The sequence below is a fragment of the Bombina bombina genome, chromosome 3 (assembly GCF_027579735.1).
Source record: "Bombina bombina isolate aBomBom1 chromosome 3, aBomBom1.pri, whole genome shotgun sequence".
NCBI classification, from domain to species: domain Eukaryota; kingdom Metazoa; phylum Chordata; class Amphibia; order Anura; family Bombinatoridae; genus Bombina; species Bombina bombina.
Window position 1 is genome coordinate 707,596,136 of NC_069501.1, and position 17,249 is coordinate 707,613,384.

General features: G+C 40.3%; 1 protein-coding gene across 1 annotated transcript in view; it reads right to left on the reverse strand.

Annotated features, from left to right (window-relative positions):
* RABEP1 (rabaptin, RAB GTPase binding effector protein 1) overlaps positions 1-17,249 on the reverse strand; it is a 371,388-nt gene that overhangs the window by 87,019 nt on the left and 267,120 nt on the right. Inside the window, exons 7-8 of the mRNA XM_053707515.1 lie at positions 16,580-16,758; positions 10,033-10,155 (exon numbers count right to left, since the gene is read on the reverse strand). Coding sequence (XP_053563490.1) covers positions 10,033-10,155; positions 16,580-16,758 — 302 coding nt within the window. The remainder of the gene's footprint in view (positions 1-10,032; positions 10,156-16,579; positions 16,759-17,249) is intronic.

Sequence of the window (17,249 nt, forward strand, 5' to 3'; positions counted from 1 at the left end):
ATTCTGAGGGCACCTCAGCCTACAAAACTTTTTTCCTGAAAGCTGCTTCAGCCGAAGCAAACACATCAAACTTGTAAAATTTAGAAAAAAAGTGTGTAAGGAGGACCAGGTAACCGCCTTACAAATCTGATCCATTGAGGCTTAGTCCTTAAAAGTCCAAGAGGAAGCCACTGCTCTAGTGGAATGAGCCGTTATCCTCTCAGGAGGCTGTCGTCCAGCTGTCTCATAAGCTAAGCGGATGACACTCCTCAACCAGAAAAATAGAGAAGTCGTAGTAGACTTCTGCCCCTTACACTTTCCCATATAGATGACAAACAAAGAGGAAGATTGTCTGAATTCCATAGTAGCCTGAAGATAGAACTTCAAGGCACGAACCACATCTAGATTATGAAGCAAACGTTCCTTCACTGAAGAAGAATTAGTACACGAGGCAGGAACAACAATTTCTTGATTAATGTTATGATTTGAAACCACCTTAGGGAGGAACCCTAGTTTAGTGCGTAAAAATCGCCTTATCAGCATGAAAAACATAATTTATGTAAGAACTTACCTGATAAATTCATTTCTTTCATATTAGCAAGAGTCCATGAGCTAGTGACGTATGTGATATACATTCCTACCAGGAGGGGCAAAGTTTCCCAAACCTCAAAATGCCTATAAATACACCCCTCACCACACCCACAAATCAGTTTAACGAATAGCCAAGAAGTGGGGTGATAAGAAAAAAAGTGCAAAAGCATAAAAAATAAGGAATTGGAATAATTGTGCTTTATACAAAAAAATCATAACCACCTAAAAAAGGGTGGGCCTCATGGACTCTTGGTAATATGAAAGAAATGAATTTATCAGGTAAGTTCTTACATAAATTATGTTTTCTTTCATGTAATTAGCAAGAGTCCATGAGCTAGTGACGTATGGGATAATGAATACCCAAGATGTGGATCTTCCACGCAAGAGTCACTAGAGAGGGAGGGATAAAATAAAGACAGCCAATTCCGCTGAAAAATGATCCACAGCCCAAAACAAAGTTTAAATCATATAATGAAAAAAACTGAAATTATAAGCAGAGGAATCAAACTGAAACAGCTGACTGAAGTACTTTTCTACCAAAGACTGCTTCAGAAGAAGAAAACACATCAAAATGATAGAATTTAGTAAAAGTATGCAAAGAAGACCAAGTTGCTGCTTTGCAAATCTGATCAACCGAAGCTTCATTCCTAAATGCCCAGGAAGTAGAGACTGACCTAGTCGAATGAGCTGTAATCCTTTGAGGCGGAGTTCTACCCGACTCAACATAAGCATGATGAATCAAAGACTTTAACCAAGATGCCAAAGAAATGGCAGAAGCCTTCTGACCTTTCCTAGAACCAGAAAAGATAACAAATAGACTAGAAGTCTTTCGGAAATCTTTAGTAGCTTCAACATAATATTTCAAAGCTCTAACTACATCCAAAGAATGCAACAATCTTTCCTTAGAGTTCTTAGGATTAGGACACAATGAAGGAACCACAATTTCTCTATTAATTTTGTTAGAATTCACAACCTTAGGTAAAAATTTAAATGAAGTTCGCAACACCGCCTTATCCTGATGAAAAATCAGAAAAGGAGACTCACAAGAAAGAGCAGATAATTCAGAAACTCTTCTAGCAGAAGAGATGGCCAAAAGAAACAAAACTTTCCAAGAAAGTAATTTAATATCCAGCGAATGCATAGGTTCAAACGGAGGAGCTTGAAGAGCCCCCAGAACCAAATTCAAACTCCAAGGAGGAGAAAATTGACTTAATGACAGGTTTTATACGAACCAAAGCCTGTACAAAACAATGAATATCAGGAAGATTAGCAATCTTTCTGTGAAAAAGAACAGAAAGAGCAGAGATTTGTCCTTTCAAGGAACTTGCAGATAAACCTTTATCCAAACCATCCTGAAGAAACTGTAAAATTCTAGGAATTCTAAAAGAATGCCAAGAAAAATGATGAGAAGAACACCAAGAAATGTAAGCCTTCCAGACTCGATAATATATCTTCCTAGATACAGATTTACGAGCCTGTAACATAGTATTAATTACGGAGTCAGAGAAACCTCTATGACTGAGAATCAAGCGTTCAATCTCCATACCTTCAAATTTAAGGATTTGAGATCCTGATGGAAAAAAGGACCTTGCGATAGGAGGTCTGGTCTTAACGGAAGAGTCCACGGTTGGCAAGTAGCCATCCGGACAAGATCCGCATACCAAAACCTGTGAGGCCATGCTGGAGCCACCAGCAGAACAAATGAACGCTCCTTTAGAATCTTGGAAATCACTCTTGGAAGAAGAACTAGAGGCGGAAAGATATAGGCAGGGTGATACTTCCCAATTGTCTATACCTGGGATATGAACTGCAGAAATTAGACAGGAGCTGGATTCCGCCCATACAAGTATTCGAGATACTTCTTTCATAGCCAGAGGACTGTGAGTCCCTCCTTGATGATTGACATATGCCACAGTTGTGACATTGTCCGTCTGAAAACAAATGAACGACTCTCTCTTTAGAAGAGGCCACGACTGAAGAGCTCTGAAAATCGCACGGAGTTCCAAAATGTTGATTGGTAATCTCGCCTCCTGAGATTCCCAAACCCCTTGTGCTGTCAGAGACCCCCATACAGCTCCCCAACCTGTCAGACTTGCATTTGTTGAGATCACAGTCCAGGTCGGAAGAACAAAAGAAGCCCCCTGAACTAAACGATGGTGGTCTGTCCACCACGTCAGAGAGTGTCGTACAATCGGTTTTAAAGATATTAATTGTAATATCTTTGTATAATCCTTGCACAACTGGTTCAGCATACAGAGCTGAAGAGGTCGCATGTGAAAACGAGCAAAGGGGATCGCGTCCGATGCAGCAGTCATAAGACCTAGAATTTCCATGCATAAGGCTACCGAAGGGAATGATTGAGACTGAAGGTTTCGACAAGCTGAAACCAATTTTAGACGTCTCTTGTCCGTCAGTGACAAAGTCATGGACACTGAATCTATCTGGAAACATAAAAAGGTTAACCTTGTCTGAGGAATCAACAAACTCTTTGGTAAATTGATCCTCCAACCATGTTCTCGAAGAAACGATACAAGTCGATTCGTATGAGATTCTGCTAAATGTGAAGACTGAGCAAGTACCAAGATATCGTCCAAATAAGGAAATACCACAATACCCTGTTCTCTGATTACAGATAGAAGGGCACCGAGAACCTTTGTAAAAATCCTTGGAGCTGTTGCTAGGCCAAACGGCAGAGCCACAAACTGGTAATGCTTGTCTAGAAAAGAGAATCTCAGAAACTGATAGTGATCTGGATGAATCGGAATATGCAGATATGCATCTTGTAAATCTATTGTGGACATATAATGCCCTTGCTGAACAAAAGGCAGAATAGTCCTTATAGTTACCATTTTGAATGTTGGTATCCTTACATAACGATTCAATATTTTTAAATCCAGAACTGGTCTGAAGGAATTCTCCTTCTTTGGTACAATGAAGAGATTTGAGTAAAACCCCAGCCCCTGTTCCAAAACTGGAACTGGCACAATTACTCCAGCCAACTCTAGATCTGAAACACATTTCAGAAATACTTGAGCCTTCACTGGATTTATTGGGACACGGGAAAGAAAAAATCTTCTTGCAGGAGGCCTTATCTTGAAGCCTATTCTGTACCCTTGTGAAACAATATTCTGAATCCAAAGATTGTGAATCAAATTCATCCAAATTTCTTTGAAGAATCGTAATCTACCCCCTACCAGCTGGGCTGGAATGAGGGCCGCACCTTCATGTGGATTTGGGAGCTGACTTTGGCTTTCTAAAAGGCTTGGATTTATTCCAGACTGGAGATGGTTTCCAAACTGATACCGCTCCTGTAGGGGAAGGATCAGGTTTTTGTTCCTTATTGTGACGAAAGGAACGAAAACGATTAGCAGACCTAAATTTACCTTTAGATTTTTTATCCTGTGGTAAAAAAGTTCCTTTCCCCCCAGTAACAGTTGAAATAATAGAATCCAACTGTGAACCAAACAATTTATTACCCTGGAAAGAAAGGGAAAGTAAAGTTGACTTAGAAGACATTTCAGCATTCCAAGTTTTAAGCCATAAAGCTCTTCTAGCTAAAATAGCTAAAGACATATACCTGACATCAACCCTAATGATATAAAAAATGGCATCACAAATAAAGTTATTAGCATGTTGAAGAAGATTAACAATGCTATGAGTATTATGATCTGTTACTTGTTGTGCTAAAGCTTCCAACCAGAAAGTTGAAGCTGCAGCAACATCCGCCAAAGATATAGCAGGTCTAAGAAGATTACCTGAACATAAGTAAGCTTTCCTTAGAAAGGATTCAATTTTCCTATCTAAAGGATCCTTAAAGGAAGTACTATCTGCCGTAGGAATAGTAGTACGTTTAGCAAGAGTAGAGATAGCCCCATCAACCTTAGGGATTTTGTCCCAAAGCTCTAATCTGTCAGATGGCACAGGATATAATTGCTTAAACCGTTTAGAAGGAGTAAATGAATTACCCAAATTATTCCATTCCCTGGAAATTACTTCAGAAATAGCATCAGGGACGGGAAAAACCTCCGGAATAACTACAGGAGGTTTAAAAACCGTATTCAAACGTTTAGATTTAGTATCAAGAGGACCAGATTCCTCTATTTCTAATGCAATTAAGACTTCTTTAAGTAAAGAACGAATAAATTCCATTTTGAATAAATATGAAGATTTATCAGTATCAACCTCTGAAACAGAATCCTCTGAACTAGAAAAATCATTATCAGAAACAGAATCAGAATGATGATGTTCATTTAAAAATTCATCCGAAAAATGAGAAGTTTTAAAAGACTTTTTACGTTTACTGGAAGGAGGAATAACAGACATAGCCTTCTTAATAGATTTAGAAACAAAATCTCTTATGTTAACAGGAACACCCTGAATATTAGATGTTGATGGAACAGCAACAGGTAATGGAACATTACTAAAGGAAATATTATCTGCATTAACAAGTTTGTCATGACATTCATTACAAACAACAGCCGGAGGAACAGTTACCACAAGTTTACAACAAATACACTTAACTTTGGTAGATCCAGCATCAGGCAGCAATTTTCCAGAAGTATCTTCTGATTCAGTGTCAATCTGAGACATCTTGCAATATGTAATAGAAAAAACAACATATAAAGCAAAATTGATCAAATTCTTTAAATGACAGTTTCAGGAATGGGAAAAAAATGCCAATGAACAAGCTTCTAGCAACCAGAAGCAAATAAGTAATGAGACTTAAATAATGTGGAGACAATAATGACGCCCATATTTGTTAGCGCCAAAAAAAGACGCCCACATTATTTGGCGCCTAAATGCTTTAAGCTCCAAAAAAATGACGCCACATCTGGTGACGCCAACATTTTTGGCGCAAAAAAAAACGTCAAAAAAAAAATGACGCAACTTCCGGCGACAAGTATGACGCCGGAAATGACAAAGAAAAATTTTTGCGCCAAAAATGACGCAATAAAAAGAAGCATTTTCAGCCCCCGCGAGCCTAACAGCCCACAGGAAAAAAAGTCAAATTTTAAGGTAAGAAAAATTGATTATTCATATGCATTATCCCAAAAAATGAAACTGACTGTCTGAAATAAGGAATGTTGAACATCCTGAATCAAGGCAAATAAATGTTTAAACACATATATTTAGAACTTTATATAAAAGTGCCCAACCATAGCTTAGAGTGTCACACAGAAAATAAGGCTTACTTACCCCAGGACACTCATCTACATGTAGTAGAAAGCCAAACCAGTACTGAAACGAGAATCAGTAGAGGTAATGGTATATATAAGAGTATATCGTCGATCTGAAAAGGGAGGTAAGAGATGAATCACTACGACCGATAACAGAGAACCTATGAAATAGACCACGTAGAAGGAGATCATTGAATTCAAATAGGCAATACTCTCTTCACATCCCTCTGACATTCACCGCACACTGAGAGGAAAACCGGGCACCAGCCTGCTGTGAAGCGCATATCAACGAAGAATCTAGCACAAACTTACTTCACCACCTCCATGGGAGGCAAAGTTTGTAAAACTGATTTGTGGGTGTGGTGAGGGGTGTATTTATAGGCATTTTGAGGTTTGGGAAACTTTGCCCCTCCTGGTAGGAATGTATATCCCATACGTCACTAGCTCATGGACTCTTGCTAATTACATGAAAGAAAAACAGATAAGGGGGATCACATTGCAAAGCAGACATCTCAGAAACTCTGCATGTAGAGGCAATAGCCAACAAGAAAATAACCTTCCAAGATAACAATTTAATGTCAACAGTATGCATAGGCTCAAACAGAGCCTGCTGCAAAATACTAGGAACAAGATTGAGGTTTAGATCAGATCTAAACATGGGTCTGATCCTAGCCAGAACCTTAACAAAGGACTGCACATCCAGAAGCTCAGCCAATCTTTTGTGCAGTAACACCGACAGGGCCGATATCTGTCCCGTCAGGGAACTAGCAGATAGACCCTTCTCCAGTCCGTCCTGGAGGAAAGCTAAAATTCTGGCAACCTTTACTTTATGCCAGGAAAAGCCATGCTCTTCACACCATTACAAGTAAGTCCTCCACATTTCAAGGTAGATACGACGAGTAACTGGCTTACAAACTTGAACCAGAGTGTCGATAACACTCTCAGAGAACCCTCTTTTGGCTAAGACTAAGCGTTCAATCCCCACGCAGTCAGCCTCAGAGAATCTAGATTTTGATGAACCCTGTATCAGATCTCTGCAACAAGGTAACCTCCACTGAGGAGATGAGGACATTCCCACCAGATTCGCAAACCACGTCTATGGCGGCCATGATGGAGCAATCAGAATCACAGATGCTCGCTCCTGCTTGATGCGAGCCACCACACGAGGGAGAAGCGGTAATGGAGGAAAAAAAGATATATGAGACTGATCCTCCATGGTACTGATAGGGCATCTATCAATTCCATCTGAGGGTCCCTCGACCCATACCTGGGTAGCTTGGTATTGAGGCGGGATGCCATGAGATCTATCTCCGGCGTGCCCCACTCGCTGCATATCTCTGCAAACACCTCGGGTGAAGAGACCATTCCCTTGGGTGAAAGGATTGCCTGCTGAGGAAGTTTGCTACCCAGTTGTCCACACCTGGAATGTGGATCGCTGACAGCGTACATTTGTGAGTCTCCACCCACTCTAGTATCTGAGATACTTCTCTCATTGCCAAGGAACTTCTCGTTCCCGGTTGATGGTTGATATAGGCAACCAAGGTTATATTGTCTGATTGGAATCTGATAAACTGGGATGAAGCCAGAATGGGCCAAGCCTTCAAGGCATTGAAGATTGCCGGAGTTCAAAATATTGATTGGAAGGGAGGACGCCTTCTAACCGGCTCCCCAGCTGGAAAGACTTGCGTCCGTAGTCACAATCTCTCAGGACGGTCTCAAAAAGCACGTGCATTGGGACAGATGATCTGGATAGAGCCACCAGGAAAGCGAGTCTCTCGACAGGCTGTCAAGCACAATCTGTTGAGACAGATCTGAATGGTCTCCGTTCCACTGTCTCAGCATGCATAGTCCAATAGTGACGAAAGGCAAAGAATGACTGGGGGATAGGGGAAGTGGGAGGGATATTTAAGCCTTTGGCTGGGGTGTCTTTGCCTCCTCCTGGTGGCCAGGTGTTGTATTTCCCAACAGTATAGTAGTAAAGGAATGAAGTCGTGGACTCTCCCTGCCTTATGGAAGGGAAAAAAAAATGGCACTGAAAAGTGCCTTTACATTGCAGTTTATGGGGAACTGTGTGTTCTCTCTAAATATATATGTATATGCTTATATACATATATATTTATTGTTAATATGTGTATATATACACATAAATATATATATGTATATAAGCGTATACATATATATTTCAATCTGCTGCCCATCGGTGTGCGACTTAACCCCTGCGCTTGGTTCTAATGCTGTGTCTCCCACCTTTGGAGCATATGGAAGCGTGCTCTCGTGAGCGCAAAGTTTCCATGCAATGCAAACACGAGCTTGAGTTCACATTGCACCTAACTTGTAGTACCAGCTCATGAAAGCGATATTTTGCGCTCCACTTGTAATCTAGCCCAAAATGTTTAAAACAGATTGGCAATATGTTTTCATTATCTATTTTGTGACCTTAAATTCTCAGAACTGGAAATAAACACAGCTGGTGTCTAAAGATAAACCAGAGTTGGATAGGCTCCTTCAAATAAGGCAAGGGGTGGGTGGAGTTTCGTTATTTGAAAAACGTGTTTATTTGGTTTAAAAATGTTTGATATGTTAAGCTATAGTAGGACAAAAGCAATGTCTTGCAATTACAAGGTTTTTAGTGCTCCTTTAAACAATTTCTTAGGCACATTACACTTTTTACATTTGAATGCATCTGTTTGACAGCATCAGACACATGAAATGTTTCAATGCAATCAGATTTAGGCTTGAACCAGTCTGAAAGAGTGGACATGTGTCTATCTTAAAGGGACATGAAACCCAATTTTTTTTTCGTGATTTAGAAAGAGCGTGTCATTTTAAACAACTTTCTAATTTACTTCTATTATCTCATTTGCTTCATTCTCTTGATATCACTTGCTGAAAAGCATATCTAGATATGCTCAGTAGCTGCTGATTGGTTGCTGCACATAGAGGCCTTGTGTGATTGGCTCACACATGTGCATTGCTATTTCTTCAACAAAGGATATCTAAAGAATTGAGCAAATTAGATAAAAGAAGTAAATTGGAAAGTTGTTTAAAATTGCATGCCCTATCTGAATCATGAAAGTTTAATTTTGACTAGACTGCCCCTTTAATTACTAAAGGTTTATTTAAAAGACTTAATAAAATCATAAAGCATAGTACATGAAGCTGCAGCATTGATATACACGTAATCACAAAATATTTCCCTTCCAGAGATAGGGCCAGACAAGTGCAAATCATCACATTTTAAAGGCTTCTGAGAGTTAGTGGGTTTAGCAAAACTGCCACCTTAAAGGACCAGTAAATACAGTAAATTTGCATCATTAACAAATACATTATAAAATGCAATACAATAGCACTTAGTCTGAACTTCAAATGAGAAGTAGAATTTTTTTCTGACAAATTTCAGTTATGCCTATTTCCACCACTCTTGTATCATGTGACAGCCACTAGCCAATCACAAATGCATATACGTATATTCTGTGAATTCTTGCACATGCTCAGTAGCAGCTGATGATTAAAAATGTGTAAATATAAAAAGACTGAGCACATTTTGTTAATGGAAGTAATTCAGAAAGTTGTTTAAATATGCATGCTCTATCTGAATCACTAAAGTTTAATTTTGACTTGAATGTCCCTTTAATCTAGCCAGTACAGATTTAACACCAGGCATATTATCTAGCCAGCATGAATTGTCACATAAAACATAGGTGTTTGGGCTCAGGAGGTCCCTGAGCAGAAGACAAATAACATCCTGGGTGCATTGGGAAAACACAAGCAATGCAAGGGTTACCTGCTTTGGAGGACTTTTAATGGGGGGGGCGATGCTAGGGACTTAGGGTGCCAATCTAAGCAAACGCATTAAAATGCAGCCATTGCTGATATATATTAAATGGACTATAATTAGTGCATGTGCTCTACAGGAGACTTATGGGATTTGACCCCTTGACATCACAACCTGTGACATCATGGAAAGATGGTAGCGGCCAGACAGGGTAAAGTACCAAAACTAGCCTTAAAAGTACTAAAATCTCCACTGAGCAACATGCATAGAGCTTTCATGACAGACAAAAATCAAAGCAGATCCCTGTTCTGTTGCAGAGGAATGAAAGGTTAATAGACCTGATTTTAGGTTGGACAGAACTAGGAGTCGGGGAACCTACTCAAGAGAACAACAGGTAATTTGAGGAGTGGTCTGGGAATAAGGTCACACATAATAGCCAGAGAGAGACAAGATAAAGCGTATTAAGGAAAGTACTCATTCTTTTTTATAAAATAAATTAAAAAACAACACCTCTTGGTTTAATAAGTTTGGAAAAGATTCATCATGGGTGAGTAAACTGGACTCTCTGATTTCCTCCATTTCCACCTTTTCCTTTTTCTCTTTTCTTTTCCTCATTCTTTGTTCATCATCTTCCTAAAAAAAACAAAATAAACAATTGAAACATACAGTAATTAGCAACACTTCTGATGTTTGCATATTATATTCCAGTGGTGAAAGGTAAAAGTTGAGTCCTTTATAAAATATTTGTGCAGACTATCTTTCTTTAAAATATGGAACTATAAAAATATTAAAAAATAAAACTTAGATTAGTGATTACAACTGATGTGTGTGCATACTTTAAACAAATCATTTGCATAGAAAGATTATTTGTGAACATATTTGATCTGTGTTAGTGACCAATAATGTGTCTAATTTCCTATGTGGTGTTATTACAAATTGAAAAACAGATGCAGGAAATGTCTACAGTTCAATCACACTAAGAGCAGCTTGATAATTCAGCCCCAGAAAATACAATTTTAAACAACATTCCAATTTACTTCTATTATGTAATTTGCTTCATTATTTAGATATCCTTAGTAGAAGAAATAGCAATGTACATTGATGAGACAATCACACAATACATCTATGTGCAGCCACCAATCAGCAGCTACTGAGCCTATCTAGATATGCTTTTCAGTAAAGCGTATCAAGAGAATGAAGCAAATTAGATAATTTAAGTAAATTAGAAAGTTGTTTAAAAACATAAATTATGCTTACCTGATAATTTTATTTCCATCGTGGGGAGGAGAGTCCAAGGCTTCATTCATTACTTGTGGGAATAAAGAACCTGGCCACCAGGAGGAGGCAAAGAAACCCCAGCCAAAGCCTCATCCCCCAGTCATTCTGCCGAAGGAACAAGGAATAGTAGGAGAAATATCAGGGTATAAATGGTGCCAGAGGAACAAAACTAAATTTAGGTCCACCAAATGGAGCAACGAGCGGGGGCCGTGGACTCTCCTCCCCACAAGGGAAATAAAATTATCAGGTAAGCAAAATTTATTTTTTCCATCTAAAGGGGAGGAGAGTCCATGGCTTCATTCATTACTTGTGGGAATAAATGCCCAAGCTCTAGAGGACACAATGAAAAACGGGAGGGCAAAAAGAAAGCGGACCCTAATCTGAGGGCACCACAGCGTGTAAAACCTCTCTCAAAAACTGCTTCCGCCGAAGCAAAATTGTAAAATCTTAAAAATTTTGTAAGGAAGACCAGGTAGCTGCCTTATAAATCTGCTCCATAGAGGCCTCATTCTTGAAGGCCCAAGAAGAAGCCACCACTCTAGTGGAATGAGCCGTGATCCTCTGAGGAGGCTTATGTCCCGCTGTCTCAAAGGCTAAGCGAATCATGCTCCTCAACCAAAAGGACAAAGAAGTTGAAGGGGCTTTCTGCCCCTTGTGCTTCCCTGCATACACCACAAAGAGTGAACTAGATTGTTTGAAATCCTTTGTAGCCTGAAGATAAAACTTCAAAGCTCGAACCACGTCCAAATTATGAAGTAACCTCTCCTTAGGAGAAGAGGGGTTAGGACACATAGAAGGAACAACTATTTCCTGATCGATGTTACGATTAGACACAACCTTGGGAAGAAATCCCAAAGCAGTGCGAAGAACCGCCTCATCAGCGTGAAAGACCAAATAAGGAGGCTCAAATTGCAAGGCCGCCAACTCAGAGCAATGGCCAAAAGAAAGAGAACCTTCCAGGAAGAATCTTAATGTCAATAGAGTGCATAGGTTCAAACGGAACCCTCTGCAACACCTTCAGAACCAGATTCAAGCTCCAGGGAGGAGCGGATTGTCTAAAAACAGGCCTGATTCTAGACAGAGTTTGAACAAAAGACTGAATATCAGGAAGCTCAGCAAGCCTCTTGTGTAACAATACAGATAATGCCGAAATTTGTCCCTTTAAGGAACTTGCGGCAAGCCCCTTCTCCAACCCTTCCTGGAAATAGGACAGAATCCTGGATACCTTAATCTTGTGCCAAGGATATCCATGCTTCTCACACCAGGATAAGTAAGTGCTACACAACTTGTGATAGAGGCGACAAGTGACCGTCTTCCTGCCCTGAACGAGAGTATCAATCACTCTCTTAGAAAACCCTCTCTTGGCCAAGACTAATTGTTCAATCTCCACGCAGTTAGCCTCAGAGAATCTAGATTTTGAGGTTGAAAAAGACCCTGTACCAACAGATCCCTGTGTCAGGGTAACCTCCATGGAGGAGAAGATGACATCCCCACCAGATCCGCAAACCACATCCTCCGCAGCCACGACGGAGCAATCAGAATAGCCGAAGCTTGCTCCTGCTGGATGCGGGCCACTACACGAGATAGAAGTGGCAACGGTGGAAAAATGTACACTAGGTTGAACCCCCAAGGCACCGCCAAAGCATCTATCAGCTCCGCATGGGGATCCCTGGACCGAGACCCGTATCTGGGTAGCTTGCAATTGAGTCTGGACGCCATGAGGTCTATCTCCGGCTTCCCCCATCTGAGACAAATCTCCGCAAACACCTCGGGAGGGAGAGACCAGTGCCCAGGATAGGAGGATTGCCTGCTGAGAAATTCCGCTTACCAGATGTCCACACCAGGAGTGTGGATTGCTGAGAGCGAGACTCTGCCCAATCCAATATCCAAGAAACCTCCCTCATTGCTAGAGAGCTTCTAGTCCCCCCCTGGTGGTTGATGTAAGCCACTGAGGTAGGCTTAACCTTCTTATCCTGCGGTAGGAAAGCGCCCTTGCCACCCGTAACCGTGGATATGATCGAGTCCAATCCTGGACCGAACAGGATCTTTTCCTGAAATGGAAGGGATAGCAGTCTAGACTTAGAGGTCATGTACACAGACCACGACTTTAGCCACAGAGCCCTGCGGGCTAATACGGAAAAACCTGACACCTTAGCATTCAGGTGAATAATTTGCATATTCGCATCACAAATAAAAGAATTAGCGACGCTCAAGGCCTTAATTCTCTCCTGTATCTCGTCGAGGGGAGTATCCCTCTCGACCATGTCAGACAGAGCTTCGCATCAATATGTCGCAGCTCCGGAGACCGCAGCCAATGCCGCTGCCGGCTGAAAAACAAACATTTTTCTTAACATGTTCTCTAACTTTTTATCTGTGGGCTCTTTAAACGACAAACTATCCTCAAGAGGAATCGTCATCCGCTTTGCAAGCGTAGAGATAGCACAATCCACCTTAGGGACAGTCCCCCATAACTTGAGCTAAGAGTCCGGGACGGGGGAACAGCTTCTTAAAAGAAGAAGGGAAAAAGGAAGAACCTAATCTCTCCCATTCATTCTTAATAATGTTAGCCATCTTAACCGGAACCGGGAAGGTCTGAGGCATTACCCTGTCCTCATATACTTTATCAAGCTTATGAATCGAAGGTTTCTCCGGTAGTTTTGGTTCCGGGACCTTTAGGGTAGAAAGCACTTGCTTCAGCAAAAAGCGCAAATTTTCCATCCTAAACCTAAAGTCAGGCTCCTCTGCAGTTAGAGCCTTAGATGACACACTCCGACCCAGAAGGAACGTCCTCCGAAGAGTCAGAGTCATCATCAGCGGATAATCTTTCCGAAATATCCATTGGCGTAGATGATCTCTGTGTCGGATCGCCATATTTTACCTTACGCTTGGCAAAACGTGGTAAGGTACTAATCACCTTAGAGACCGCCGTTTGCAGTTGATCCGCAAACTCTGATGGCCAATGGATCTCTCCCGTAGGAGAAATAGTCATGCCCTGGGGCGCTGCATGTGTACTTGGAGATGAAAGTAGGGAACCCTCAGAGGTGGACAGCTCAGTAGTACTAGACATCCTTTTCTTTCTAGATGTCGTAACTTTAGCAAGGCATGTGGAACATAGTTGAGCAGGCGGATCTACTGGAACCTCCTCACAATAAACACAATTACTAGACTTAGTTAAGGTGGGAGTACCCTCTAACGTGTCAGAGTACTTCATAGCTTACGGCTTTATTACGGACTAGTTATAAATATAAAAAATGGCACCTTTATAACCTCTAATGGCCAGGGCACTCACCAACTCCTATGACCCGGACCACAGAAACTGTTATGTCTCCTGCACCACCGGTCAAGCAGGAAGTCGAGTAGGCCACACCCGATTAGAAGGAATGCCTCGCAGGACCGCCCCTGCACTAGGGAGAAAATGCACTAAATCTGCCACACAAATACTTCTGGAAATGAAACTAATGTCCACCCATTGCCAGAGCCTCATCTTACACATATTGCAGCAATGACACAAGCAATATTATGTATAAACCCCCATGTTCAATAATCCCCCTACCAGGGATATTAACCCTTGATTCTATAAAGATAAAAGGTATCACACTGTGACCCTGTCTTCTGCGTTATGTGTATAAAAAATTAAACTATCTTACCAGAATCTATGCCATGGAACAGGAACACGGCCTCTCAAGTGTGACATTGTAGTAGCATCGCTCCTGACATGGACTTGAGTGTAGAAAGCAGGCAGCGAAACTTGTCAACACTGATTGCTTATGGAGATGTTAAAATGAGTCGGGATGGTTTCACAGAAAGACTCTGCCTGCATCTCCAGACTCTAACTTTCACCCAAGCTCTCACTGAGAGGCTGACAGGACTACTTAAAACTCCAGTCCCATTCCGAAGAGTACTACCCACCATAAGAAACTACTCTGAATCTTCCGACACTTCTCTGCCAACCTCCTGTGACAAAAGGCAAAGAATTACTGGGGGATGAGGGAGGTGGGGGAGGTATTTGAGCCTTTGGCTGGGGTGTCTTTGCCTCCTCCTGGTGGCCAGGTTCTTTATTCTTATTATTATAAGTAATGAAGCAAGTCGTTGACTCTCCTCCCCTTTAGATGGAAATTGCATGCTCTTTCTAAATCATGAAAGAAACAATTTGGGTTTCATGTCCCTTTAATATTTTATTAAGTGTCGTAAACTTAAATAATTGTGTGTGTCTTTCCCTCCTAAAGACAGAACACCTTGAAATTCTAATATACAATGCTTAGTTATGGGTTATTAAAACAACTACATTTCATTATTTATTCTGCACCCTTTTTGTATAACTTACTTAAAGGGACATTATACACTATTTTTTTCTTTGCATAAATGTTTTGTAGATGAGCTATTTATATAGCCCATAAAGTTTTTTGTTTTAAATAAATGTATAGTTGTGCTTATTTTTAAATAACATTGCTCTGATTTTCAGACTCCTAACCAAGCCCCAAAGTTTTATGTGAATACCGTCAGCTACCTTCTCCAGCTTGCTCCTGTTTGTGTAAAGGGTCTTTTCATATGCAAACGAAGGGGGAGGGGGGAGTGTCTTATTTGCCACTTGCAGTGGGCTTTCCAACTACCTTTTCAACAGAGCCAAATTGACAGCTTCTAAGTAAGTTTTTAAACAGTTTTATACTGGATTTTTATATCAGTATCTGTGCATCTTATTCTTTATAGTAGTGTCTATTAAATGCAGTTATATGAAAATGAGTGTATACTGTCCCTTTAAGAAAATTGTGACTTTTCTAAATCTCAGTGATTGAAATGCACATTGCTGACTTCTGAAAGCTAAAACAATTAAATATATATTAACAACTGCAAAACAATGTATTGTATGCTAACTACAGTGGCTAGTACTTTCGTCTGTAGAGTAAAGCCCAGATTGGAATCTCCAGATAAGGCAAATGATGAGCACAGATTGACTACTGAAAGATATCTGCAGTAAAAACCACTACTGAGAAAAAGCAAAAACTATTGTATCAAACAAGATTTGTTTTAAAAATGTTAAGACTTGGCTGACATGTTATTCTAAAGCAACACAACACAAATGTCTTTATATTACAAGGTGTTTACTGTCATCTTGAAAAGAGAGGTATTGGCTCATTACACCCAAGAATTTAAAGATTTTTTTATGTATGTTAAGTTAGGGAAATTCCTGGTTTTGATAATTAATGGAAACGTTTATTGCTAATTCAAGAGATCTTGAAACTAATAGTTTTCCTGTTATTTGTAGTCCTGGTGTAAGCATCATCTTTTTTGCCATATGTTATACAGTATTCATATTTGTAACCACACACAGGTTCTTTAATGGTAAAAAATATAAACATATAGTCAGACAACTGTTAAGCTCATGTATTGCTATGTAATGCACTGTGAAATATCAACAATAGCAAATCACAGGAGGGGGGGCTGAAGAAGAAAAAAAAGGTTCGATTTCTGAACACGGTCACATACTTCCCTGATTGTGCCAAATTCTGTGGCGATAAATGTGTAGAACAATGCAGACTCATTGGGTTACATGAGTGGGTCTGTACATGCAAGGAGAAACAAAAGCTGCTGAAAGTTAATACTGTGTAAAAGCCAGATCTAGTTACAAAGCTTTACAGGAGCTTTTCACATTTTAAGACAACTTAAGCATCTGAAATGAGGAAGGGAAAGCGGATAGACCCCTTGTTTAAACTCCCTAAGGAAGATATTTAATATACTGAATTTGCCCTGGTATTTATACAAAGAAACCAATGCTTCTCACCTGGTCTTTTTTCTTTCTTTCTTCTATTTGACGAAGCTGTTCTGTGCTTAGAACAACCTCCATACGCTTCATGTCTCGCATCATCAAACGCTGGGACTCCAAGAACTGATCGTTCGCTTTCTGCCATGTGTGCTTCAGCTGGTTATGCTGCTGCCTCTCCTGTTCCAGAAGATGGCAAACTAAATCAAGAAATAAAATATATATATTTTTGTAGCAAATGTGTCTGCAGCACTATTTATTCAGTCATCTAGTTCAGAAATCAGGGTGTATGTGTGTACTTTATACTTATACATATATTGGGTTCAAACAATATTGTTTTACGTTGATGCAGAATACTCAAATTTCATGAAATTTCACGCATATGAGGCTATCCAGCAACAGTGCAATAACAGTGAAGTTTGACTGTTACTATGTATATGCTCATTGTGGCAGCAAATTACAGTGACTGTATACTTACATTGGAGCCTAGATACTGGCAATCTGCAAAGGGCTATCCCTGGATGCCTCAAAAATGAGACAGTCCAGTGATGCCCAAAAAAGTGCTCCCATGGTCATGTGGTCACTCTGCCAATCACAGTGTTCACGTCACAAAAGAAAGCAATAGCTTGGCTTGTCCCCTCCCATTATTTTCCTGTCAAAGTATTAAATATTTTAATAGAGTGTATTTTTT